This window comes from Zootermopsis nevadensis, unplaced genomic scaffold (assembly GCF_977971745.1).
Source record: "Zootermopsis nevadensis isolate Lab colony 2312 unplaced genomic scaffold, Znev_1.0 Znev_ptg000007l, whole genome shotgun sequence".
Taxonomy (NCBI): Eukaryota; Metazoa; Arthropoda; class Insecta; order Blattodea; family Termopsidae; genus Zootermopsis; species Zootermopsis nevadensis.
Genome location: NW_028259139.1, coordinates 1,575,641 through 1,603,448, shown reverse-complemented (window position 1 = coordinate 1,603,448; position 27,808 = coordinate 1,575,641). Strand labels below are relative to the sequence as shown.

The following is a 27,808-nucleotide window of genomic DNA, read 5'->3' as shown; positions in this document are numbered from 1 at the left end:
CGTTACATCACAAACAGATAATGGAACTTTCTACTGCCAAGCCTCTGACAGACAGGAAGAAAAATTTTGACAGCATATGTTCTTGTCACATAATTCATACAGAAAGTAAGGAATAAATAATTGTGCTCTATCTGAACAAACATATGGAACAACTCCAATAAAGTGTAGATGATAAATTCAACATATGAATGAAAAGTTAATCAACCAGACACTTTCTGCCAACCAAGGAACTGGCTGCAAAGTTACTTACAAACTGTCTTTGTGGTCAGTTTGGATCCAGAATCATATTCAGCACCAATCACTTCAATTTCCACAGATGGGCTAGAAATCCCACGACCACGACCAGATCTGCTGAGATGTCTTGCTCCTATTACCCGTATTGACAGAGTGAGCGGCTCCACACCCACTAATGTGTTCTTATCGTATGGATCAAAGTCCTCCCTGAACATAAACTCTGGTTTCAAGAGAAAGCCACAGCTTCCATTCTGTCGAAACTTGGCCTGATTCAGTTGCATGGCTTTGTCTGCAGAAAAAATATATAATAAGAGATGCATCCATGCAGTTGTTTACTATAATTAACTCTTTTACTGCACACTTTGCAATAACGTGAGGTGTGTCAGCAGTCAGTTTACACTGAAACTGCATAATTGCAAGTTCAAAATTCACAGCCCTACAGATCTTGCCGTTATGTAGCAATGTCTTTCCTGGAAGGATGGGGCACCTGCTCACAATATGCATATGGTTTTGTCTATATTAAAAACAATTTTTCCCACAAGACACTGTAAGATATACTTTGTTTTTCAGGCTGTAGGAAGCAATGTCATGTTAAGTGATAATCATGGCAGATTCTGAATCTTGGGATAAATTTGTTTAAAACCCGAAATACAATTTTTCAAACAGAATTGGTACAAACCGATCTTTCCTTCTCTGATGGTATGTAGTGGTACAAGTATCTTTCTCCATAAAATAGACAAATAATTAAACATTACCATAAAGACTGTTAAATAATGGGAGGATGAACACTTTATGTTAACTAAGGTTTGTTGTCGATGTTGGTCTTCTGGGATGCGGAACCTAAAAATCCAATAACGTCATCCTCATCATTGTATGGGTTACGTACCTACAAAACCACACTGCGTTACACCCCAGAAGACATACACTGACATCTTTGCAGCCATAAAAACTTTAGACTGTACAATCCAGAAGACACAACACAAGTCTAAGATCATCTAAGTGACATTTAAAAATCCAGTCCATTCTCAAAGAAAACACAACACTCCTTAAATGTTTAGTCTAAGAATCCTACGAAAACCATCAATACACTGTGTGCAAAATTTAGGATCACTGATTATTAAAGTAGGTGGTACATTGGGTTTCAAAGAGTTAAAAAGTATTTCTCATATATGAGAACTGGCACCCTTCTCTATAGAAAACATTGGTAAATACCAGTATGCAGTCATCCTACCTGGAGTCTGGTAGTTGAGGGCCACCATTTGACCTCCAGAGTTCCAGAAGGGGATGGGATTGTAATTTGATGAGTCTATGCGTTGTCCTTTTGGATACACACGACTAAACTGGATCTGTTTAATACGAAAGTTAGCAACAACATCATTCCCCATTTATAGAGACAGAGATGACCAAAAAAAATATATCAGATTTTGCTCCAAACTGATATGGCTGATGACCCATGAAAATGTTATGAGTTTTAATCACCATAAAATCTTTACACCTTATAAACAATTAACTTAGTTGACTATATTGACCTGAATTCTATGAACAGGAATTACCATATTTACACAGATACACACTTCTGAATTCGAAGGCAAAAATGCCACGTCTTTATAAAACAGTGAACCAATACCGTGGTTTGGTGGTTTGCAAACCTCTTTTAAAGGTCACCTGAAATGTTTGAAGGTCTTTGCTGTAAACAAATATTTTGTATGCCTGTATTGTTTCAAGTGGTAGGGAATCCTTCTGGAAAATGACCACTGGGCAGACCAAGGAGGAGATGGGAGGATAACATCAAGATGGATCTTATGGAGGTGGGGATGGCAAATGGATGGAGTTGGCTCAGGATCGTGGCCGGTGGGGGGCTTTGGCGTTGAACCTGCGGGTTCTGCTACTAGAGAATTAGTTGGTTTGTATTCTTTAAAGACAAATTTGCAAAAGACAATGACACTAGTGGTTTTGTTCCATTTCTCTCTCTCTCTCTGTGTTTTTCTTCCTCGTAACATGTCTGCACTTCATGTGGCTATCTTAAACAAATACTATTTTTACATGTATTAAATAATGATATTATTAATATTATTATTTGTCATATTCACACAACAATCAGTAATACAAGCTTCAGCATTCCATTACATGTTTGAGACAGATAGTCCATCATCTGAATGCTAAAGCTTGTAATACTAATTTGTTATTTAAGATATACAGTTGCATTAGCTTGCTTTCCTTTTAGGAAGGAAAATCTTTTATGAACATTTAGCTGCATGAAGTCACATCCTGCCATGTGGAAATATGGAAGCACATATGAACATGAAAATTAAACTACTTAAATAAAATTCAGTTACAAGAAAAAACAAAATCATAAATTAAGAAGTTATATATGTATTTAAATATATAAATTATTCAGTAGTCTTGAAGATGAGGGTTTTTTGAATTATTATGAAATATTTCAATTCTATACAATCAAGTAAAATGAATACCAAATAAATAATTTTCAATTTAAGCACTGACGGCATGAAGAAAGAGTTAGCAAGAAGTATTACATACCTGATGATATTTTAGGAAAAATTTATTTTCTTGTTGGCAGATAAGTTTCTCCGCTTTTGTTTCGGGGAATGAGGACATTTCATAGAAGATAAAGCCATTCTTCCTAATTTTCTCTGCGTTAAAGGCGACAGAACGACAGTATATAATGAGATTGGACATTTCAGTTGCTATCCTCCATTGCCTCTCCAAATCTTTGTGCTGGGTCTCCTGTAAATATGAATGGTACATGCACATTCCTTCGTACTTCTTATGTTGGACACTGTCCATTGTCATAAGATTATTTAATATAAATAGCATTTTATGAGTTGGCTTTACTCCCATCTTTAGGTATAATTCTCGGCCTGGAGACTGCCTATCCATTTAATTCAAGCAAATATAGAAACATTACCTTATTTTATGTCTTTCCACTTCATTTTCATTAATTGTCATATGGTTTCAGATACTATCTCATTAAATAAAATATAAATAAAACAAACAAGATTCAGGTTCAATGACAGTCACCTAAAGATGTAACTACAGCATTAAGTACATCATAGATCATCTGAAACAATTAAAAATGTCTAACATAATTTCATTATTTATGAATTAACCACTGTCACAAACTTTTAGAGAATAACATGTATAATGCGACTCAATGTTGTTCAAACATGTAGAGTCACAGCATGAATAGAAAACAGTGTATAATTAGTATTCACTTTTACTCAAAAAAATACCCCTCGATTTAAGCGTAATGTTTCAAGATTGAAACGCTAATAATAAAGATTAAGAAACATGAAACTTTTTGCCCACTGATTTTTGTATGGTTTCATTACGTGACACAAAATGCTAAAAGAATATCAGAACCTCAAAGACTTTAGTGATGTGTTAAGTTATTATTTATGTAAAGTGGAAGTCCATGTTCCAAAGATGACTAAAAAAAAACTAGTCCCCAAACTTCATAACAATTTCATCCAAAGGCAAGGCTGACAGACAATCACTACTTTTAAGACACTACACTAACAAGTTTAAATAATTACAGTGTACTATTTTTTGTCTGTAACCAATAATCAATATAAGAAAATGAGATATTGTAGATGTGTCATATTGTGATTTATAAGTATTATTATTAACCAGCCACGATCCGATACAGTATAACTCCAATCTCTCCTAATACTGCTACGATATTACTTCTTGGTCCAATAAACACAACATTGACATCACTACGAAATACAATCATATTAGTGACAGGCGACACAACAACCGATGAAGATACAATATGAAGGACGAGAACACGATAAGAAAAATGAAAACTAAAAAATCATTAAATATCAGTAAAAATCAGTAATTCAGTTAAAAAGTTTATAATATAACACCTGATGACGGCTATATATAGCCGAAACATGTCGTAAATGTTCCACATGTAAATCGAATACTCGATAAGGAACGTAAAATGATATTTTAATCTTATATTGTGATTGACGGTCAATTTTAATATATTTTTAATACTTATAAGAAAATGAGTTTTACATTAATACTCTTTTACATTTACATACTTTTTCTCATTCATGTAAGTATGCAGAAACATTTTTGTCACTCGGCTGCTGACTTCAGTCTTTTGGAAAAGAAGTACGAACGGCTGAAAACTATTGCTTTATACTAACTACAAGTTTTCTGCTCCAGGTAGAGCTCTGGGTCTGAACGGAACAAAGCCTCCACTGACAAACTGGTGGTTGGTTGGACAACACCAGCTCTTAGAGTACGGCTGAGACAGGACTTTACAAGAAATATGGTGAGAGACATCTCCTTCAGGCACTTCCTTATCTGAACAATGCACACTGTTGAATTCTACTCATAACACACAAGTTACGCCCTCCTCTCTGCGTAAACTGCATCTACCAATTATCACAGTAAAACTGCCTTTTCTCTGCAATACACGACGTACCCTGGCACTAGCAAACTGTGCTGTTTCCTTTATACTGGCCATCCACTCGAGTGCATCTTCATGTTTAGGAACTGCCACTTCAAATGGGGTGCACATACTCGGGTTTTGAATTCTAAGAATCCACTCCATCCCAAGATGTCCTCCTACTGCCAGGTCTACTACTGCCCCCATCATATCAAGGCTTCCCTTCTGCAGACTTCCCAGAAGCATCGAATCAGATGACTGAAAGAATCGGGGCCAATCAAAATTATATCACTACTACAGACCATTCTCAAAATGAAAATTAAATTGGTGTTAAACTACACTCATCATATGAGGAACTCCACATGTTTAAGTAGACTGAAGAAGTGAGATGCTGTAACACAACAAAACCATATTCCACGAGAAAAGGGATAGAAGAAAGTACGACGTAATTGCGTCGTGATGTTCCAAATTTATCAGGTATCCCTTCAGTGTCTGGAAATGTAAAATCTGCTACAAAAACACCACTGATCAGAGGATTTTTTGAGAGGCTGTTAGTCATCAGAAATGCCCACTCCTTCCTCCTGTACCAGGTAAATATGTACTATGAAAATGATCCCATACAGAGGGTTAAAACGTACAGAAGGATTATGAAACTGAAATTGCAACTCACATTGTCGTCACGATTTTCTTGAGGTTCAATCAGCTCCACATAGTTGGAGGGGAACCAATGCTGTTTCTTGCCACCATAATCACCTCGCCACCAGCCATCATCTTGCTTGTTAACATTCGTGATGATAGCATGTTTACAGAATGAGAGTTCGTCATCACGATGTGCCTGGTAGTCGTACACAGCTTTCACTGTGACCTAAACAAAAGAACACTTTGAACACGAACAGTTAAATATGCATAATATTGTTAATATTGTTAATAACTTGTGTTGGGCAAGGCCGTGGTCTAGGCAACACGGAGTTTTCCTCCGTGGCATCCCAACAATTACTCCATTCACACACAGAAGAAGGCAATGGCAAACCACTTCTGGATCATCTGCCAAGAACGTATATGAACAGGTCCCAGTCCGAGAAGAGAAAAGGATGGAAGGATCCTGTTCATAATATGTCGTCAACGGCGTAATAAAGAAGAAGAAGAATGGTCCTGAAATGTCTGGATAAACTTTCAGAGCTTCTTCAACTAACTCTAACAGCAGGCGACAAGTGATAAGAAGGCGTTGTTACTGGATGGCTGCAGCTAGCATCACAGCAGTGTCGCAAATTTCTGTGTGCGCAAAACTCTTCACTGAGGATGTGTACAAGGCAATGCATATAGAAATGGTACAGAACATTTTCCATGCAATTAGACAGCTTGAAGTTACGAAGTATTTGTGGTGAAGAGGAATGTTGTTTTCTCAGGCTTCAAAATAATACTCTCTTGTAACTCACCTTTGGCACAATGCTATTTGGATCCATGTATCCAGGTGTACCATATACAGCCCCTTCATCAACATCTCCTATCTAGAAAAACCAACAAGACATAATTAAACAATAGTGCTCAATATAACTACTATGGGAAGAAGTGATGTGGACAGCTTAATATTAATGTGCTAACCAGTATTCTGCGATGTTTATTATCATTTGATGGTGATAACAAATGACAAAATGGGAGGGCTTAAACTTTCAAAGAGCGCCCCTGACTGAAACCACAAAAATTATAGACAGTCTCTCAAATTAGATTTGAACAGAGTACAAAACAGATGAAACACCACGCAGCAACATGACTGCAACACAAATCGCTCACCGGATTCATTCCTCTGATGAAGTCTTCATTTACAGGATACCACAGTTTTATTTTACGATAAAGAGGGTGTCGCTTGTAGTAGCTGACTAGTTCCACAAGACTCTCAAACTGAACTGACCCAATTGTGTAAAGACGTCCTTCTTGCTTTATTCTGCAGTGTTTAATTTTCTTCTCTGCCCTGTAACCAGTTACAATTTAATGCAATTGACAAATTTTTGTTAAAAGCCGCAGTACGTGCATAGCCGCGCACACTTCCGAAAGAAAAATTTAGGTAATGATCTTCAGGGTTGATTTATTTAATGATGCTGTCAGTAGCTCGACTACACAGTGTTAAATAATTTACCTGGAAGAAATGAGGAAAACTCAAAAAACCTCAGTCATAATAGCCAGTTTCCAGGCTGAGATTTGAACCCAGGACCTCCAAATACAAAGCTGAGGGCCCCTACATTGGGTACTATGTAGTCATGCAGGTGGTAACCAAAATTTTTACGGAATCAACTGCCTCCATCTCAAAGGTAAAAGTTTACAGACTGGGACGTAGGCAAGTTAATAAGAATGTTGTAGGGATCAGATTGAAAGCAACAAGACTACGAATCAGAGTCTGGAATGGAAGAAAGAAGATGGAGAGAGGTCTGTTCAGATCAACAAAAAACTGAGCGAGTATTACCCCACTTTATATAAGATCAAAACTCTTAATGATTTATTACAAAATGCTTCACTGGCGATGGCGACAAACAAAACAAACGAACATAGCATAAAAATATAGACTTCATAAAGATCTACAAATTTACTCACTGTGAATGTTTAGAGAATCATAAGGAAAAGTAATATCTGACTCTGAACAGTGTGATTACCTTTGCACAATAAATCTGAATTGGAAAAAAAATGAAAATTAAGGCCAAAGGTAAAATCTGAAGTTGGCTTGGGCTATAGTACGAGGCGCGTCCACAAAGTAAGTTTCCCACTCGTCCCACAGCTAGCAAACCTTATATTGCGCGAAGCGACTGTGCGTACGTGATAGAGCAATGACGTAGCATGGCGCATGCACTAACGGCACCTCCCGCGTTCTCACAGTAGCATCGTTGCAGCTGTTGAAGATGGAGGTTCTTATTCCAGCTCCCGCCGACTGTGAAGTGCGGTCAGTGATAACGCTAGGCCGCACACGGCTCGACGGACAGCAAGTCTCCTGCAGGAGTTCAGCTGGGAGGTGTTTAATCATCCACCCTACAGCCCGGACCTCGCTCCCAGTGATTTCCATCTTTTCCTACACCTCAAGAAATTCCTGTCCGGTCAGCGTCAGCGTTTTGAGAATGACAGTGAGGCGGAGATGGTTGTCACACAGTGGTTCCAATCCCAGGCGGCAGACTTCTACGACGCAGGTATTCAAAAGTTGGTCCCACGGTATGACAAATGTCTCAATTCCGGTGGCGAATATGTTGAAAAATAGCTGGACACTTGCTGTATCTGTTGCAATAAATATTTCCATGAAATTGTGTTTTGTTTCTGTAAACGGCCCCAGGGAAACTTACTTTGAGGACGCGCCTCGTATGTGTACTTTTGAGTATGCCTTTTCATCGCCATTCGCTTTACTGAACGTAGTTGGAGATGTTTAGAATTGTGTTACCTGAAGGATATGGCATATGAATACACATCATTTCCACTGGGTCTGACTAGAAAGGCACCGTCTGCAGGGGCTCTCTTTAGAAGTTCTTCGGCTTCAGCGCGAGTGATATTCTGATGATACCACTCCTTGCCCTCGTGCTTATTAGGCTGAGGCACTGGTTCTTGAAGCGTGATTAGAAATTCCTGAAAATTAATTGCGTGGTGATTAACAAATCCTCCCGATGATCACTTTAAATGTTTACTTACCCAGTAAATATTTGCTTTTTGGAGAACACATTTTAATTCTAAGAACAAGCAGAGCAGACAGTGATATTTTCAGTGATGAACCTCTTTTCTTACATTCTTGTGTAAACCAAATATTCAAGTTTTTTAATCAGAAATATTAGATAGAAGTGTGAATTATACAACAGAGTAACGTATGTGATCAGATCGGAAACTGTGGCACTTTGGTGGATATATTCAGAACAGTTTACTGAACACAAGTCACTCTGTTCATATGCTAACCAATGTGGAACAGAAAACTCAAAAAACAAATATATTTTGAGAATTATTTCTGTTTTGAAAACTCCTTATACCTACCTGCCTTATCATGTGCACATGACCCTTAGTCACTGAGCATTCTCATGACAAGTAACATATTATAAGGTCATTAATAACTACATTCTACAGTTACCTTACTACTAACCACAGAGACAAGGGTCTAGTGAAAGGTTCCAATGAGAAGCCATTGCCTATATTACACTGAATTATATGGCTTCCTCTGGCAGTACAAAACTTAAATATTTATTATACAATATTTATTGATGACGGAAAACTTCTGATCAGTTACTTGTAAAAGCATATCGTGTCATACCTAACAAGGGACACCAATGAATTTGCATGTATATACGAGGCGCGTCCCAAAAGTAAGTTTCCCCCTCGTCCCACAGCTAGCAAACCTTATACTGAGCGAAGCGACTGTGCGTACGTGATAGAGCAATGACGTAGCATGGCGCATGCACTAACGGCACTTCCCGCGTTCTCACAGTAGCATCGTTGCAGCTGTTGAAGATGGAGGTTCTTATTCCAGCTTCCGCCGACTGTGAAGTGCGGTCAGTGATAACGCTAGGCCGCACACGGCTCGACGGACAGCAAGTCTCCTGCAGGAGTTCAGCTGGGAGGTGTTTAATCATTCACCCTACAGCCCGGACCTCGCTCCCAGTGATTTCCATCTTTTCCTACACCTCAAGAAATTCCTGTCCGGTCAGCGTCAGCGTTTTGAGAATGACAGAGAGGCGGAGATGGTTGTCACACAGTGGTTCCAATCCCAGGCGGCAGACTTCTACGACACAGGTATTCAAAAGTTGGTCCCACGGTATGACAAATGTCTCAATTCTGGTGGCGAATATGTTGAAAAATAGCTGGACACTTGCTGTATCTGTTGCAATAAATATTTCCATGAAATTGTGTTTTGTTTCTGTAAACGGCCCCAGGGAAACTTACTTTTGGGACGCGCCTCGTATTTACACTTAACATTCATGGATGTAAGCCTTCATTCTGACGCCAACTTTGTATTAAGGAACTGATCAGGATGCAGAACATATATGGAACAATACCAAAGAAATTATGATATGGTAATACACCTACCTGACTTCGAAGAGGATGACTGCGATAATGCGTTATTAAACTATATAAACTATCAAAACAGTTAGACTCAATCAGGTAATACTTTGTCTGTCCTTTGTCCTGTTTTGATCTGATCCGGCAGTGGTTGACCTTTCCCTGGCGCCTGAAAACATTAACCAATCAACAATAACTTAAAGATACTGAAGATGGTTTTTGAATGTACAATATGGAAACTCTTTTTAAAGTTCATAAACTTTGGCATACGGCGTGGGGTGGGGTGGGACATAATTTTGGTTGGAAAACCTCATGGAAAGAAACCAATTGGGATACCAGGAACAGATGACACGATAATATTCAAATGGATCTTTGAGAAACAGGGTGTGAAGTTCATTCTTCATCACTCACCAGAAAGAAAGCGAATAATCTCCAACAAATGTTTCACTTTCTCGGACCAGAAATGTGCCATCTCCAAGAGAAGAGTACATCCTGAGTAAACTCTCTGCTTCTGATCTCCCTCCAGCCAACTTCCCATGGAACCATTTCTCACTGAAGTGAAGCTCATCATTTGGCACACCCTGTAAAATTACGTCAACAGTTCTCTTTGGTTCCAACTAAACATCACATGTAACTATTTCATTTTCTTGTGTCTTTTCCTTGGAAATGTCTGTAGTCTACCTGGAATTATAATAGAAACTCCATAGCTAAGCCGTAACATTGCTAAGATGTCATTATAAATGTCTGGATTATATCACAATGAAGTTGTGGCTTCGTCCCAGTAACATGAAATCTAAACACTTGTGTTTATAAGGCAGTGTCTTTAAAAGATTCTACACTGATTCTTATAATACCCTAAACTATAATCTTTACAGCAACTGATTTCCTTTGTCATCAATATTCGGAATCAGGAAACAGTAGATGTTGCAGCAGTGAATATTTTCATACCATTATTTTCTAATTATATTAAATTTATGTATTACAAAAAAATTATGACATATGCTCTTCTTATACTCATTCACCTTCACACCTTCAGTCTTGCCTTAAACACACAGAAAGCAGTTACACGTTTATGTCTAACTGATACATGATTTTAAGCTTCTGCGGCAATGAAACCAACGTTTCAGGGAACCCTGATGACGGGGACAGAGATGGTCCCTGAAATGTCAGTTTCGTCGTTTAACCATCTGACACGGCTAATCACCCAAGAAAATTTTATTGAATTACGTCTAACTGCATTTGCAAGACATAATGGCAAAGTATCCCTTTAAAGTAAAAAACAACACATCAGAGTGGGTGGATTCAGTTGTTACATGAAAAAGAAAGACGCAAGTTTTGGGATAAAAATCTACTAAAACCATCGAGCAGGGAGTTTGCTTTCTACATTCATGATGTTTGTGGATGACTTTACAATGATGAAAGATCTTACAGATATATACTGTATCTATGTTATAGTGCGTTGAATATATGAACTTGGTAACAGCACAGACCTCTGTGAATGTTTGCAACTGCGTAGTACCAAAAATATTGAAACACCATACTTGGTTGATTGAGATAATCAGCCAAGTCAGCTATAGAGAAACAAGACTAGTTCACTGAGAACTTCATTTTGGCCACAACAGCACTTTTACCTCTTTTGATCTATGAAAGCCTGACTCATCTTCCTCCTCATCTCCTTCTGCCTCCTGCTCATTCTGGAAGCTGTCAGTGTAGAATAGTTTGTGCTGTGTGAGAACAAAGAAGTGAGGGTTCCACTCCTTGTCCACTGGATCTTCAAGATAAAGGATTCCATTCTTCACCGTGTTCCTAAGATCTATTTCCTTACCTACAAAATGCAAAGAAATATCTATACAGGGTGAGTCAGAAGTATGTTTACAAACTTCATGTGTTTTCCAGGATCAAAAATAAGAAAAAATGTTCCTATGAACATGGGGTCGCAAATGTTTCATTTTCGAAATAATAGCCAAAAATAATGTGTGAAGTGGATTGAAATGCCTAGGTTTGTGTCTACGGCAGGTTTGGTATTAGCAACACTGAATCTTTGGGTTAATATGGCAATAAAATATGACAGAGTAACGAGAAAATTGGTCTTACTAACAGTCTCTTGTTTATATATAATATATCAAGTTTTTCAGCACGTCTCTAGGAAGAAAGAAACAATTTGGGAAAATATAGAAATTTATGGTAAAACCTAGGTCTTCCACTATGACTCAGAAAACAAATTCCAAAATCTCCAATGGAGGACAGGATCTCTGAGACCAAAACAAGGGAAAATGCAAAAGAAACAAAGGTCTAATCCATGCTGATCTGCTGTTATTATATTAAACGAGTTATACAATACAAATTTGTTCCCCCAAAATCATCAACAAAGCTTTCTAGAGTTTTAGAATATTTAAGGTAGCACATTTTTTTTAAAAATGACACATTTTTGGCTAGACAAAAGAAAAGTGAATTTTTTCTTAAGTAATTTCAGGTCAACATCCACCGTACTGATCTGATTTGGCCTGTGTGATATATTCATCTTCCCAAACTAAAGATCTCCTTGAAAGGATCTGATTTTGAATCACTTGGCGAAAACAGTCAGAGCAATATTACACTGAAAATACTTTTGGAAACCAATTTCCAGCAGTTTCCAGGCATGGCAATGACAATGGACTGCTTGTATACTCAAAAGACGAAAATCCGGAAGGTGACCACACTCAGAGAATTGGTGAAATCACTGATTATTTGTCAGACAATGAACATCTTTCATTCTGACATGAAGTTATGATTAATTTGTAACTGAACTTTGTAAAGAATGTTAGCGTACCATCAGCATTTTTCACAAAGAAAGAGCCTTCATCTTCTCCTTCAGGCAGCTTCTTGTGCTTCAGAATAATTTTTTTCCGTAACTGATGAGGTGATGGCAAATGTGTCTCATTTCTCTCAACAGGATGCACTACCAGCATATCTCCAAACACTTCCTGCATTGCTGTAGCCATTTTCCTTTGCTGAGGTAACGAACAGTTATCTTCAATGGACAGGATAACTGGGAACCTAAAAGTAAAAATAACATTCATCAATAACCATGTGTCAAATCAGTCAAATATAGACAGTTATTGTAGACTCAAAATGTAGCTGACAGTGGAGACAAAGAATTCATACAAAATTCTGGTTTTGAGTTTAAGAAGAACAGACATAAAGATATATGTATGTACACATAATTTTGTTGCACACACAAAAATGGTACCTACAAGACCACATGGAATTGAAATCCAGACGACTACCAATTGAAGATTTCTGTCTTCTGGGTTGTTGCGCTGTGTAGTCTGGTCGATGTTAACTAATGTTTCAGAGGCAGTATGACCTCTGAAACGTTGGTAAACATCGACCAGACTACACAGCGCAACAACCCAGAAGACAGAAATCTTCATACTCATCGCCCTGATGATGGAGGCAGTATGACCTCTGAAACGTTGGTAAACATCGACCAGACTACACAGCGCAACAACGCAGAAGACAGAAATCTTCATATTCATCGCCCTGATGACGGAGGCAGTATGACCTCTGAAACGTTGGTTAACATCGACCAGACTACACAGCGCAACAACCCAGAAGACAGAAATCTTCATACTCACCGCTGTGAAAACGTCGAATCTTACGACTATCAATTGACACCTGCAATTTATGTTCTGCAAAGTAAGAGAACATATTTCACAACCACATGCAACTGAATTTTCATTCCTGATAGATTATATATAATTTACAGTGGAAAACAGCTACAGCAGGTTTGAAGTTCATTTTGGTACTGCCTCATTTGAATCTGATTAACAGATTGAGAGAGAATGTTTTTTTTAGATTGGGAACTTTGCTGAACTATGTATAATGCAATAATAAAATTCACAGCTGGATGTGTATACAGAATGCAAAATGAAAAACACAAAAAGAAAGAATGGCATGCAAGACACCTTGAAAAAAAAATCAGGAGAGATAACCCTGGAAATACAGTAAACAAAATACATTTACAAGAAAAGGAACAGAAACACTGAAAATAGCTAATTTTTCACAACACTAGACAGAAGAATATCAACTGCATACAAAAACTAATAATGAAAGAGTATTAATATATTGTTACATAAAAAGAGAACTTACTCTGAGGTAACAAAGGCGTGATCTTTTATGGTTTTAATAACGTCCATAAACTTTATTTTTGTAGTCAATGTATGTCCATGATAAATGAAAGGCATTCCATCAGGCCCATCCCAGCAATCCAGTTCGATGCAGCGACAACCCTGCCGCAAACATCGTACATAAGCCTCAACGGAGGACTCGCTGGAAAACTGGTCTCCTGTCAGGTAGCTGCAACAGTTTCCGAGCTAGTCAGTCCTACCTTCATATCGCTGAACTACCAATCTATTGGTATTACTGAATACAACAGATATTTTCTATTACTAGAGCAGAGCGCTCCTTTCGGAGCTCCTCGGGGGGTTGGTCAAGTTTTTAAAACGCAACCAACCAACCCCCCCCCCCTTCGGGGGAGTTGGTTGCATTTTAAAATCTTGAGTAAGAAACTAAACCAACCCCCCATCCCCCTTCGGGGGGGGGTTAGTTTTGTGTCTCATTCAAGTGTTTTAACCCTTGAGTAAGAAACTAAACTCCTGCCCCGAATGGGGGTTAAAACACTTGACCAACCCCCCCCTTGAGGGGGGGGGGGGGGGGGGGTCGGTCGGTCAAGTGTTTGAAACGCAAACAGTTCTTGTTCAGTCAACTTTTTACGTCCAGCCCCACCCTTGCATATCTTCATCTTAAAATCGATCATAAAGTCAGTTTTCATAATAGTTTTCGTAATCGTAATATATCGAATGAGTATCAGTTTACATCATTTCTTTCACTTTTCTTCATTTTTTAAATAGTTTTATGTCGCTGTTCGGAGGCGATGTGCTGCCGAGTAAACAAATATCTGTTGACATTATTGATGACGTCATTTCTTGAAGACAACAACTTAATCACAAATTTTTATAGTAGATTGTCCTTTTAGGTTTACAACAGTAGAGACATTTCCACTTTAATATTTGTCCCGCCAATTTGCAAACTAAGCGGTTGGACACCTAAATATTCTGTTTATCTTAAGATAATACATTTCACACATTAGAAAATTAACCTCTAGTTTGTAATTTGGGAGTTCTATCAACATCTTTTGCTTCTGATTCTGTACACAACTGTCATGAAATACCTTGAAATACCCTGTAAAACGAGGTTTCTTGACATGAAAGTTAAATGACCTCATATCAGTAACAATGGCTAGTAATCACCTCCCCTGCCACTCAAGCTCCTCATTTCCTTATACGAATATTTGAGAGACAAAAGCTTACATTCTACAGCTTTTTTGGGATTTCAGTGCTTTAAAAACCGTAACAAAAGGTTGGAATTCAGACAGACAGACAGACAGATAAAATAAACTTTGTAAGACTTGAGGTTCTCACAGCGGTGAGTATGAAGATTTCCGTCTTCTGGGTTGTTGCGCCGTGTAGTCTGGTCGATGTTTACCATATTGATATCGACCAGACTACACGGCGCAACAACCCAGAAGACGGAAATCTTCAAAATAAACTTTATTTTTGTGATTTAAAATATCAACAATCATGCTGCTATGTTAAAATAGTGCTTTAGAAAGGAGACAAAGCGGAAAGAGAAATAAAACATAATCAAACTTTAAGTTTGTTTACGTCAAACAAAAAAACAATTGAGGTTATATCTTTAACAAACCTGAAGTTAATCACTGGACCCCTATCCTGAGACACTTAATTCCAATACACATTTTTATTATATTTGTCAATATTCCATTTTAATATTAAATTTCCATCCCAAAAGAGAGAGCGATGGGGAGGGGGGTTCCTCCCATTCAGGTATTCCAAAACAAAATTTGTTCCGTATAATTTTATCCATGTATCATCTATATAATCCTTCTTTATTTACTCCATATACTTTGTACATACGTATTATGTGAAGACGAAATCCAGTAGTGTGATATTGGCCTCGTCATGTCCTGGTAAACCTGGTCATAGCACTGATCCCAAATTTCGTTTTGTTTTGAGAAAAGGAAGTCCATGAACTACAACAGAAGTAACACGCTTGAATCATTGAAGACGGTAACAGATACACATCAACATAGAGGCCAGAAGTTTCCTTTGGGTGCATTGACATTTCAGTATATACAAAAACTGTACACCGAACACCCATAATTTTGTATTCATTTTATTATTTAATGAAATTTGTAATTACCCAGATTATCTTTATACTAGTTATTTAAATTTCTATTAATGTGCTACCTTCAAATATCTGCATGTTCTTTGTGCCCCCCCAATCTCTTAAACCGTAGCCTACATACACGTCACTTGACGAGACATTCTAAATAACCAAAGGCCCATACCTCAATCGTTGTGAAGAAAGGTTCCTGCACATTACGTTGGGAATCCTGGAGATACTCTCTCATGAAGCGTGACACTTCTCGCTCATCATTAGCCAAGGTATCTCTTTGCTCTTGAATCAAAAAACTTTGGAATTCTTGCAATGTTATAATTTTTCCATTTTCAGAGTAGCCAGCGTAAACGTCGATACATTCCCGAAACATCTAGAATATATATAAAAATATAATAGGATTTGAGGTTCTCACAGCAGTGACTACAAAGCTGGCTGTTTTCTCGGTTGCGGCACAGCGTCTGGTAGAGGTTTACTAACATTTTATAAATCCTTGTTGCCTTCATCATCACCCTGATGACGGAGGCAGTATGACCTCTGAAACGCTTGTAAACATCTACCAGACTACATGGCGTTACAAACCAGATGAGAGCCATCTTCATACAAAAGCACAATTTCAGTTTACTTAATGCCTGCTTTAATTTGAATGCACGTCAAATAATTCAGAGGCAAAAGACTGTATAGCACGCTTAGTTTTAGTCAGTATTAACCTCTGTAATTTTCATAGTTTAATTGTTTGTTTGCATATTTATTAATGACAGTAATGCAAAACAGCAAAGAGTCATTATAAATATAATGCCAATTTACTTAATAAACAATATATACAAATATTTTACAACTTATGTTAAAAGTTATTTCTGTTGTGCCATGGTTTTGTTCGCCGGTTATGCAGAGCTGTCGACACGCAGTAAGAGTTCGAATCTCCAATTCAAGAGTCTTACATAAAATGCAGGTCGATGCAATTGCCATCCTGCATACGTCACTGTCTCACTCTCACACTCGCTAAAGCAGGTTCTGCTAGACTATATTTAATTCCTTTTTCTTATAAAAAGGAATACTACTATGCTGCACAAAAGGTTTTACAATACTGGAAGTGTTAAATTAAACCATAAATAAACAATATTACATGTTCATCAAACATGAGCTTATGGCACAGCGTTGCAAAGTCATCAAAGCCCAATTCCGTCCTCCTCCTGGTGTCCACCTCCTGAAACAGTTCCCTCAACCTGCTTGTAGATATCTTGCAGTTCACTCGTGGCAGAAATGCCTTCATGTCTTTCAGGGTAACCCTGCAACAAAGTATCATTGTACCAGAAGTCATACATAATACAGTTTACTTTTATTATATGTTCTCTACAAGATGTACGTAAAATAAACCCATAACGGAGCTGTAATGTCCATCCTTCCATCCATATACATGTTTTATCAGTAACACAACTCTAATAATTAACATGAAAATTAGTACTGTTGTCAGATGAATTTAATTTTGATTCGTACGATGTAATCCCCACTCTACGGGAAATCTAATAGACTGACTGACTCACAGATTCATCAACTTTTTGCAGTATACTCATCGCTTACGTTTCTCTGCTATTCTCCATGCTGTAGAATTCCTTTCTTAGCCATCTCTCAACTTGCAGAGGATATGAAGCAGCAATTGTGTCTGGGACAAGATGTCGCAGTCCTCGAACCCAGAGCTCGCATTCTTTCTCAGAAAACGCTACAAAGAACAAAATGCAGTAGCAATGAAAACCCATTTAACAGTGACCGAATAAGACCCTGTATCATATGGTTGTTCAAAAAGAATGCTGTTCCAAAACTGATAAAATTATCACCAGAAGCATCAAATTCCCTTATCATTGACAAACAATCCAACAAGTCTACAGATAAAAACATATGTGTACTTTTATGAGAGAACCCATTCAAACCACACAAGGATTAAAAGGCGCACAATGTATGTTGCTGAAAGCAATTAAGGGTTATGAAGATATCCGTCTTCAGGGCGATGATGATGGAGGCAGTATGACCTCCGAAACGTTGGTTAACATCGACCAGACTACAGAGCGCAACAACCCAGAAGACGGAAATCTTCATACTCATCGCTGTGAGAACCTCAAGTCTTACAATTAAGGGTTAATCTCAAGTCCCTATAGACTTCATTTATTTTAATTATATTAAACAAATATTCATAATGGAACAATGACTTTTGCACCAATTCTTTTAAATCTTATGTGTATTATATAATTTATTTGAAATTTTCTCTAAAAAAAATTTTTTTTTTCCACATATAAATATTATGAAAAGCTTCATACATTCTAATGGTAAAAATTCAACATTATAGTCAAAACAAAACTACATTTTAAGATAGAGCCAGCCAAAAGAACAAATTTGTAATCAAAGTTTCTTACATCAAAATCTATATCCAAAATTTCCAAAATACTGTGTATGCTTAGACCCCCCCCCACAAAAAACCTTTTGAAAATTAATTTTTTTGTTAAGGAAATTTGACTCCTGCACTGGTATTGAATTCCTCCTAGAATCTAAAATGATTTCCATCTTACACTTTGCTCTCTAAGTTTGTAATTCTATGTTACACCCGTTTAACAGCTAATAATATTCGTAACATGAACACATCTACGATACCAAGAGTACCATCTGATGGAAGAATCACATTTCCTGTCTCGCCAGATTTTGTGGTGGTTAAAGACAGTAATAAAAACCATAATTAATTGCATGTCAGTATTACCTGCTACAGAGAGAGTTTTGAGCCTGAATTCTAAGCCATAAAATACCACAAAACACTTTGTGTTTTCCATTCGTTTTGCATCATCTGGCCATCTCTCGAAGTCCTTGGAATTCTTCCCCACGCGGATTTCTTTTACTTCCCTGAGATCCACTGAAAGAAAGAGAACCACCAATGTCGCAACAAAATACTAATCATGCTATTTCCCAAATAATTACCTGGTATTTGAACATCCAATGTTATTATAAAACAGATTTCTAAAGTTCCAGCTGTCTTGGAAAATTCTAAGTATAACAAACTGTGGAGAAAAAATATAATTTCACAAATTCTAGCAAGTTAAAGTTTCTAGAATTAAACTTTGGGAAAGCAGATGGATGGAAATTATGTACATTAAAAGGATATGTAGAAAGGTATAAAGTTTGGTTCTGTCAGCCGAAAACTAAGGTTTTAAAGAATTTGTTTCTTCGTACCATTAACTTTTCCCTCAAGTAAGATTCAACTTTGCACCTAAGCTACCAATTGTGAACAAGTGAGATTTAGTTTCAGACCTATTAAAATTCCTTAATTTAAAAAGCTTTATGTTTTAGGTTGCATTTATGGAACAAAAGTTCAAAGTAAGCTGAAACTGCCCGATATTGAACAAACTGCATGGACATTAATACATATTTTTTGCAAGTCCTGGACTCAAAAATTAAATACTGCATAAAACACTGTCATTGTCTCCACACATTCAGGAATGTTCTGCTACTCTAAATATCTTACTTTTATGGAACAGAAATGTCTATTACCATGTTCAGAAATGCCCACCACTGGACCCTGCTGAAAAAAATCGACACACTCAAACCCTAGATACATTTTAATACATGTCTCCTATCTATGACTATATCTCCTAAATAGTTTCTTCCTTTGGAGGCTTTCAAACTAAAATTCTATATACTTTTTTCCTTTGCGTTGCATGTCCTGCTGATCTCATCCTTAATTTAATCGCTCTAACAACATTTGTTAACAAGCGAAAAATATAAACCTCTTCATTATGTAATGTTCTACAGCCTCAAACTATTATGCTTTTAATGTCGCTATGGGGTAAGACTACATCTCTGTGAAGCTGAAGATGATTCATGAGTGAATATGAATTAGTGATGAAATGACACCAACAGAGGAAAACCAAATAACTTAGAACAAAAAACTGTCCATTGCTGCTTTGCCCATCATAAATCCCACACGGTCTGATCTGGGCACAAATGCAAGCCTCCATGGTGAGAAGCCAGCAACAAACTGCCTCAGCTAAGGCATGGTCATCTTCTATTACGTCCTCTTTCTTAGGCTCAAATATTCCCCTCAGCACTTTGTTCTCGCATTATCATCAATCAATATCCTTCACTTAAAAGTGAACACACAGACAGAGCACGTAAATCTGGACTGTTATTATTCTACCAAATGCCCTTTACTATTCCAATTTCAACAAGTAGAAATAAACATCTGGACACCCTTTCTCATGAAGCAGGATGCTCCTATAATCTTGGTGATGCCTGGAGGCTGCTGGGTCCAAACCAATCTCAGTGTAACGCAACTGACAAAATGTACTAAACTGTTAAGAAACTTCAGGTTCAGCAACTTAATAACAACCAAATAGGCCATTAATTTCAACACCTAACACCTTCCCTGGCAGTCAAAACCTCTGCTAAATGTAGTCAAGGATGTCGTATGCCAGAGTTTTTGGGACTGTCTTGGGTTTATAAGTGTTCTGGCACACTGACAAATGTATAAAATAATTACAGATTTCAAATCAAATTAATGCTGAACTGAAATGTAGTAGTCACACTGTATTTAATTTCCTTAAAAACAGCAGGCAGGCCACATGTTGTCCACCCCTCTGTTAGATTAATATACTGTTTTTTAAAATCCCATTTCAATCCTTGTTCAATATTTACTGTCCCAGACTGTCTACATGTCTACATTAGAAAAGCTAGTTCATGAAGGATTATTTCAATCTGCCCATAAGGCAAAAACCTGAACCTGTACCATCCACCTATCTATCTTAATGTTTCCCTGTCTCCTTCATCTTTTAGGTGGACATATCCCAACAAATTTCCATACCAAAATTCAAAACATATTCCCTCCATCCTAGCTATTTGTCCAACTAGGCCTACCCGATATCAGCTTTATGTGACTGTTTATCCAATACATCTGCACCCACCTTCCACATTTGAAGACGCCCTCATCTATCCAGAATGTAAGAATGCACCACACTGTTATATTAAGGGACCTGATTATGGCTCTTAATTTTTATGAGGTGCTGCCTAGGATCAACAGTAAATCAGCTCAAACCTGCTCAGAGGTATCTTAAACACTACCAACTGTTAAAATCTTAAAATCTACTTTCTTTTTCATCCTGCCACTATTTTCCTTGAGTTATGTATACAAGCTAGTTAAAACACAACAAGAATACAGAATAAATCATACAAAAGTAACTGATAAAACTCAATAATATGAACATAACAAATAAAAACAGAAATATTATCAATCACATAATAGGCACTATGATTTATGACAACATCAGCTTGAATAATCAAGGTTACACTACCATAAGCCTATGATCTGATTGGGAATTAATACTTACCAGAACTTTCAAATGTTCTTGTAGCAGCTGTGCGAGCCCAAACAATCTGCCTTGTCTCTCGTCTGATCATCAAAGTTTTCCTCTCAGGACGTTTACGTGGGTAAAATTTTGTAACGACAGTCCCTCTTTCTAACTGACTAATGATCTGCTCCATTTCAGGAATGAAGCTTGGCAAGGGATTACCATTGGGAATTCCTATCATAGCCATCATGAACCTTGTTCTTAACTCTACTACAATGTCAATACATATCTGAAACAAATTAACAACAAGGCATGCGTAAAAAAATTAACTCGTAATTTTAGTAGTTTCAATACGATTTGTAACAGTATTACGAGTATCATAGTTAATAAATGTATATGCAATAAAGCTATTAAATCGAAAGTATCAGCCACACAATCCACTACTAACAGAACAGTTCAGGAGCCATTATGAATGAACAGTATACGTGAGTCGACTAGTCCATCGAAATCAATAGAAAATAATAACACAGAACAAAATCACTATGTTCTAGAACCTACTTACTTCATTAAGAAAGTTTCTCCCATAATAAGGTATTTTCAGTCATTTCAATTCTGCCTATGGAAAGCAACTTGCGTAACCATAACACATTACTGTCGGAAGCCTTTCCAAAACTTTCATTTTTGACATCAATGTTGACAGCTGATTATAATCACACCAAACACATCTCGATGCTTACGGTTACTTAGCACACCGTCGTAGAGATGGCACAGTGAACGATATAACTGGAACATTCATCTCCACTGTGATTGGTTGGTCTCCTCTGATGTCCAGAGATTATACTGGTATAGCATAGAATAGAATTTATTTACATTCCACAGATTCTTCATAAGCCAAGGATGTAGAACTTGTTTTAGGACATATAGATGTGGGTGGGCATCTACCAGACTACACGGCGCAATAATCCAGAAGACAGCAATTTTCAGATTCACCGCCGTAAAAACCTCAAATCCAACACTGATGATCCATCCACTCTTCATTAACTATAATTTTATACATTGGGTATTTGAAGTTAAAAGTTTAATATATTTCAGGCCTGAATTAGTTCATTTAGAAACAATCATGGATTTTGTCTTCTTTACTGTTTTACCTTGATACTGAAAATTGATGAACTGAAGTAGCATTAAGGGGGATGTAATTGATTCAAGTCTTGTGCTATAACTGCATTTTTTGTTTTGGTAATTGATGAGGTTATGTGAATGTTTAAGGATTCCATTAAAGTACACATTTTTCCACCCTGCATGGATACAATAAAAGTGGGTCCATGCTGAGAGTCACAAACATGCTACACATGCGACTTTGAATTTGTTGCTGTAAAACATGAGCAGGATCCTCTGGCAGAAGTACTTCAAATGTCAGATACTGACACTAGATTTAGGGATATTACCACTGTCAAGCACGAGCTTGAAAAAGCTGAGCGCGCATGAAGTGGAACTCAACGGTAGTGCTCTAGATCAGGGGTTCTCAGCCTTTTTTGCTGGTGTACCACTAATTCTAATTTAACACATTAAATGTACCACAAACCAAATGCATTCTGGGGAAACTTATTTATGTTAATATTATCTTTTTATTTTCTTACTTAGTTCAAGTATCACTCAACATTGGCTTGTGTACTACCAGTGGTACGTGTACCATAGGTTGAGAAAGGCTGCTGTATAGGTCAAATTGTTGCAACATAGTTGAGCTTGATGTATGAAGTTTTTCCATCCTAGAGAGTCATCTTCGTGAGCCTTTTGGCACTTCGATTGTCAGACTGTATTTCCTACTTGCTCTTTAATTTTTATAAATTTTAATTTTTTTGGTGTTTTAGTTTGTTGGACTTTAGACAGTATGTTACCACGGTCATATGCACCAACTCCTACCCATGTTATGTAATTTCTGGAGAATGTTTCTTTCCTTATCTCCTATGAATATGCGCTGTCCTGCTCAGTTTATATAATATGATTTCCACTTATACCATGTCTGAAGATAGGGATTAGCCCTATCAATTGGGCCCAACAGAGTAGGTTTTACCTGAAGATTGAGATAGACTCCCATCACCGAAATGTCGTGGTTTTTTCCATTGATTTTATTTAGTCTTGGACGATGGATAATGTCCAGAAGACAGTTTACTTCAACAACACACCATCGTCACAAACTTTCAGAATTGAACCAACTACACTTAACCAACTCTTTTTAAAATTTCTAAAATCTTAAAGCTTTCAATATCTATTATTTTTAATTTCTCCCTAATAATGCACCTCACCTGCAGAAATTTCTCTTCTTGGTTAACCCAGAAGTACAAGGGAAAGAAAATTCAGTCTATTTGTAGGACAGTTTACTAAAATGAAGAAATTACTCAAATTTTAATTTTAGAATATTTTTACAATGTAAATACATAATCAAAATACAGTAATTCTTAAATAATATAACTTCATAATGATATCTATACATAAAAACAGCCTAATACAATCAAAATACCTATCCTCTGTGTGTCTGACTTGTTTCTTGCATTAATGACAGTGTCTGAACTACACTGGATATATAGTATCAAATGAAATGGAAAGACAATTTTGAATTGTGAATAGACAAGAATTTGGAAGGAGGCAGTCATTTACCACAAGGTAATGTTATGTTATGATACACATTGTGGTTCATGGCTGCATTATTGTCAAACTGTTAACCCCTGCGTTAAAGTAGTCAGCATCCCTATAAAATAAAAAGTTTAATTATGTGTGTGTTAATTGAGACATGAAAGGAGTGAGAAATATGTGACAAAGGAGGGAAGAAGATAAAGATATGGAAGGGATAAAACAAGATACAGAGTGAAGGATTAAAATATCAAAGATCATTCCCCACTGCATTTCTATACCTTGTTGAACATTTGTATGTTACTTAAAAGTCCCGCTCCGTAGACGCGCGATCTGAGGCATCATGCTTCAGACCGGCAATACGGAATGCGCGCTGGTTCGAGTCTCGGGGGAGAAGAAATTTCTCATGAGATTTTCGACTGGTGTATGGGACCGGTGCAAACCCAGCATCGTGAGGAAATTGGGGAGCTACAATGAGTAGCGTAATCCACTCATGGAAACTAGCAATGGCTGGGGGTTCGTCGTGCTGACCACACGTCACCCTATATCTGGTTGGATGATCGTTCACCTCTGCTTAGGCATGTGAACGTGAGGCCAGCAGCCAGCTAGTCGGCTTTGGCTCTCAGAGGGCTGTTACGCCACGGATTATTATTATTGTTGTTACTTAAAATGTACTGTGGCTGGTGCTAAAAATAACAATAATAGCAAATACAATTACATAATACTGAACATATTTACATTCATTACATTAAAAAGTCACATGATAGTCATTTGACATGTTTTTAATGTTATCATCTCTCATATTCTATTTATTATGGTTAATAAAGAACACATTTCACTGTTCCAGTTACTTCCTCACCTTAAAAAGAATCATGTAAGTCAGTCCCTGTTTAGACAATGAGTTACACTAATAGAATTTTTCCTTCAGTGTATTAACTCATTCACTCCATGGAGCAGAGTCTTTGAAAAGGTGAAATTATGCTCAGTCAAGAAATTCTCTGCCTTTTATGAAACCAGAAAATTCATACCATGTTCACAAAAGCCTGCCACTAGTCTCTGCCCTGAGCCAGATGAATCCTGTCTAAACCCTCCCATCCCATTTCTCTAAGATCATTTTAATACCATCATCCCATCTATACCTAAGTCTTCTGTATGGTCTCTTCCATTCAGCTTTTCCAACAAAAATTTTGTATGCATTTCTCAACTCTCCAATGTGTGCTACATGATCCAACTGCCTTTAAAGTTGCCATTTTAATCTAAAAAACAGTGGATAAAAATATATTTTTGCTAAAGTTAAAACAAATTATTGGTTTAAGAATGATTTAATTGTTAATGCATATGAAAACTATTATAAGACAGATAAGGAAATTAACTTTGGTATATGGTGGTGATGTTAAATCATTGGGCAAAAGCATTAATACTCTAAAGAAAAAGCAGAGAAACTCTGACATCAATAATAATGTTAGTTTACAAATAAATGGACGCAAAACTAAGTACCAGTATATGTTCATGTACATTTACCAGAATGCAGGACAAAATCATTATAATTATAGCTGCTGATATAACCTTAAAACTACGGAGAAGTTATAATTCTTACGAATTCTGGTAAAAAGTTCACATACATTCATAAAGAAATTAGGAGTAGATCCAATTCAGGGAATACTATTACTCATTTCAATATTTTTTATTGATCCATCTCCTATATACAGACCTAAAGATTAAAATTTACACAACTCTAATATTACCTGTTCTTTTATATGGGTGTGAAAAACAGAGAATTCTTCATAGGGAGGGACTTCAAAATGTGTACTCTTCTAATACTATTAGGGCGATTTAAGCGAGAAACATGTAATATGTTCATGAGAAAGCAGAAATGAATATAAATTTTATTTTTATAGTTTAGATGCGTCATGTTTGTGTTCAAAATTCAAATATATATTTATTATTCAAGTCTATACACAAACTTTTAAATTACAATCTACAATCAATGAAAAGCGTGCATTAATAAATATAGAATAGTTTTAAAGATAAAAACCTGAAGATGATGCTATGATATTGAAACATGTAGTAGTATATAGCGCAATATTGTAACATCGAAATAACGATGAATGGCGCAGAATATTAATGGTGATTTTAAATTTTAACATCAACAATTTAAAAGTTTGTGTATAGACTTGAATAATAAATATATATTTGAATAAATTTTATTGTAAAACCTCTGGGGTTTGGGAAATTAAATTATTCTTTAAGATACTTATTTGCTTCATTAACCACATACTTCAAACTATTCACGGTAATGTTACTGTATAAAATCGGTATACAGTATAAAAACATAGTAGGGAATATAAACATTATTTTCTAATGGCCTAAAGTGAGGTTTGTCCACGACCGCCAACAACTACTAAATTTCACACAACTGTAGGAAATACCTGATTGGTAATTTGTGCTGTGACACTTGTGACTTATATTCATTGAATCTGTTGTAAAACAGTCGACACATCAGGGGCCCTTCCCACACATCTCAGCACTCTGAAGTAAAATCGAACACACCACAGTTTCATGCTCTGACACCTGGGAACAAATTCCAGCAATGTAAGATATATAAAAATTCAACCATTTACCATATCAACCAACAAAATTATACCCTTCATGAGGTGCAAGCTTGAACAGTGACAAATATCAATATTCCAAGTGTTTATTACAGAAATGCCTGGTAACAATAATAACAAACAATTAAGTTCATAATAATAATAAGTCTGACTTTGGCATAAAGAAAGAGTATAACGTTTTTCAGCGGAATTGGCGACTGAGTCAATTTCTGCTCTTTGTGAGTAACCAATCAGTGCAAAGGTCAGTTGGTAAGCAGTTAGACCTCGGTCCGTTCAGGAACCGTTCGGTAGAAGCATTGGGAGCCACGCGGCATTTTTGCCAGTACTCATGTGTTCTTTGCGTAGTGTTGTTACCATTCACTGGAAAGCAATGTTCCACGATGCTACATGTGGCACCACTGTATGTTGTTTCCTCACTTTATCGCCCCTCCTCCTCCCCTTTTTACCTCCTACCAACGCACAGTACATGTGACTGGTACACGCTTCAGCCGCCAAATCCACTGAAGACTGTTATAGTATTTAATAGTTATAATTACAGTGATGGTTTGTGCTTGTGAATTTCCAGATTCATGAGGAGGTAAACTTTATTAATGTGTTCAAATTTTGTTCATATTGACAAATCAAAGATTTTGTCACATTGTAATAAGCATTCTTAAAACCCAACTTAAATTTTCTTTTTAAAATGAGCTGTCTTCTTCAACTTTAATGCCGTCAGTTGTTCAAGAAAATATAAAAGTTGTTCTTACCACAACATCATTTCAAAAAGGAACAGTTCCCTGAATGCAAATATCTTCTGAAGCATTCCAGCTTGATCTGACAAGAACTGTCCTTGTGATGCACTGCGAGCCAACACCACATACCGATCTACCGGGTCACCATGGTTCCTGGCAATTGCTCGTACTGTATTCAGGTTCCTGCTGAAGCAAATTACTTATTTATGAAATAAAATATTTAATAACATAAATTGGAGGTCTATAATTAATCTTTTTCTTGCAAATTATCAGGTAATTATATCTGACATTTAACATAATATGCATATGCAGAAGTTTACTGCGGTCTGCTGAGTTGTAACAAAGTGTAGTCTTGTTACCAACATTCCTCTGAAACATTGGTACCCACCGATGTGGCTACACAGCGTCACAACCCAAAAGACCAAAAGCAGCATCTTCAATGCTATAATAACATCATATCAAACATAATACTTCCATTTTCAGGTGATCAGGTGTTGCGATACACATGTTTATGTATTATTAAAGACAATGGTTGGTTAGTCGATCATTTCGAATTTCTTCCCTCGTCTTCTAGATATTAATTTTGAATTAAACAGCTTGGAAATTCGT

General features: G+C 36.8%; 2 protein-coding genes across 11 annotated transcripts in view; both read right to left on the bottom strand.

Annotated features, from left to right (window-relative positions):
- The window catches only part of sl (small wing phospholipase C gamma 1), a 33,702-nt gene extending 11,691 nt beyond the window's left edge, over window positions 1-22,011 (bottom strand). The window contains exons 1-20 of one of the 2 annotated variants that reach the window (XM_087343895.1): window positions 21,794-22,011; window positions 21,271-21,520; window positions 18,654-18,803; window positions 17,489-17,627; window positions 17,034-17,196; window positions 16,080-16,280; window positions 15,646-15,761; window positions 13,802-14,008; window positions 12,480-12,706; window positions 11,302-11,495; window positions 10,082-10,251; window positions 9,698-9,839; window positions 8,073-8,254; window positions 6,449-6,626; window positions 6,094-6,165; window positions 5,328-5,522; window positions 4,694-4,915; window positions 2,773-2,979; window positions 1,466-1,580; window positions 251-523 (exon numbers count right to left, since the gene is read on the bottom strand). In XM_087343895.1, coding sequence (XP_087200021.1) covers window positions 251-523; window positions 1,466-1,580; window positions 2,773-2,979; window positions 4,694-4,915; window positions 5,328-5,522; window positions 6,094-6,165; window positions 6,449-6,626; window positions 8,073-8,254; window positions 9,698-9,839; window positions 10,082-10,251; window positions 11,302-11,495; window positions 12,480-12,706; window positions 13,802-14,008; window positions 15,646-15,761; window positions 16,080-16,280; window positions 17,034-17,196; window positions 17,489-17,627; window positions 18,654-18,803; window positions 21,271-21,481 — 3,364 coding nt within the window. In that variant the 5' untranslated portion in view covers window positions 21,482-21,520; window positions 21,794-22,011. Of the gene's footprint in view, window positions 1-250; window positions 524-1,465; window positions 1,581-2,772; window positions 2,980-4,693; window positions 4,916-5,327; window positions 5,523-6,093; window positions 6,166-6,448; window positions 6,627-8,072; window positions 8,255-9,697; window positions 9,840-10,081; window positions 10,252-11,301; window positions 11,496-12,479; window positions 12,707-13,801; window positions 14,009-15,645; window positions 15,762-16,079; window positions 16,281-17,033; window positions 17,197-17,488; window positions 17,628-18,653; window positions 18,804-21,270; window positions 21,521-21,679; window positions 21,697-21,793 lie in introns of those variants that run through there. The other variant, XM_087343896.1, reaches the window with a different exon arrangement.
- A 1,604-nt stretch (window positions 22,012-23,615) lies between these two features.
- Window positions 23,616-27,808, bottom strand: part of Adck5 (aarF domain containing kinase 5) — a 47,074-nt gene continuing 42,881 nt past the window's right edge. For 7 of the 9 annotated variants that reach the window (XM_087343888.1, XM_087343890.1, XM_087343886.1 and 4 more), the window contains 2 exons: window positions 27,215-27,385; window positions 23,616-26,430 (listed from right to left, as the gene is read on the bottom strand). In XM_087343888.1, the coding sequence (XP_087200014.1) occupies window positions 26,328-26,430; window positions 27,215-27,385 (274 nt within the window). In that variant the 3' untranslated portion in view covers window positions 23,616-26,327. The remainder of the gene's footprint in view (window positions 26,431-27,214; window positions 27,386-27,808) is intronic. The other 2 variants (XM_087343887.1, XM_087343892.1) reach the window with 2 other exon arrangements.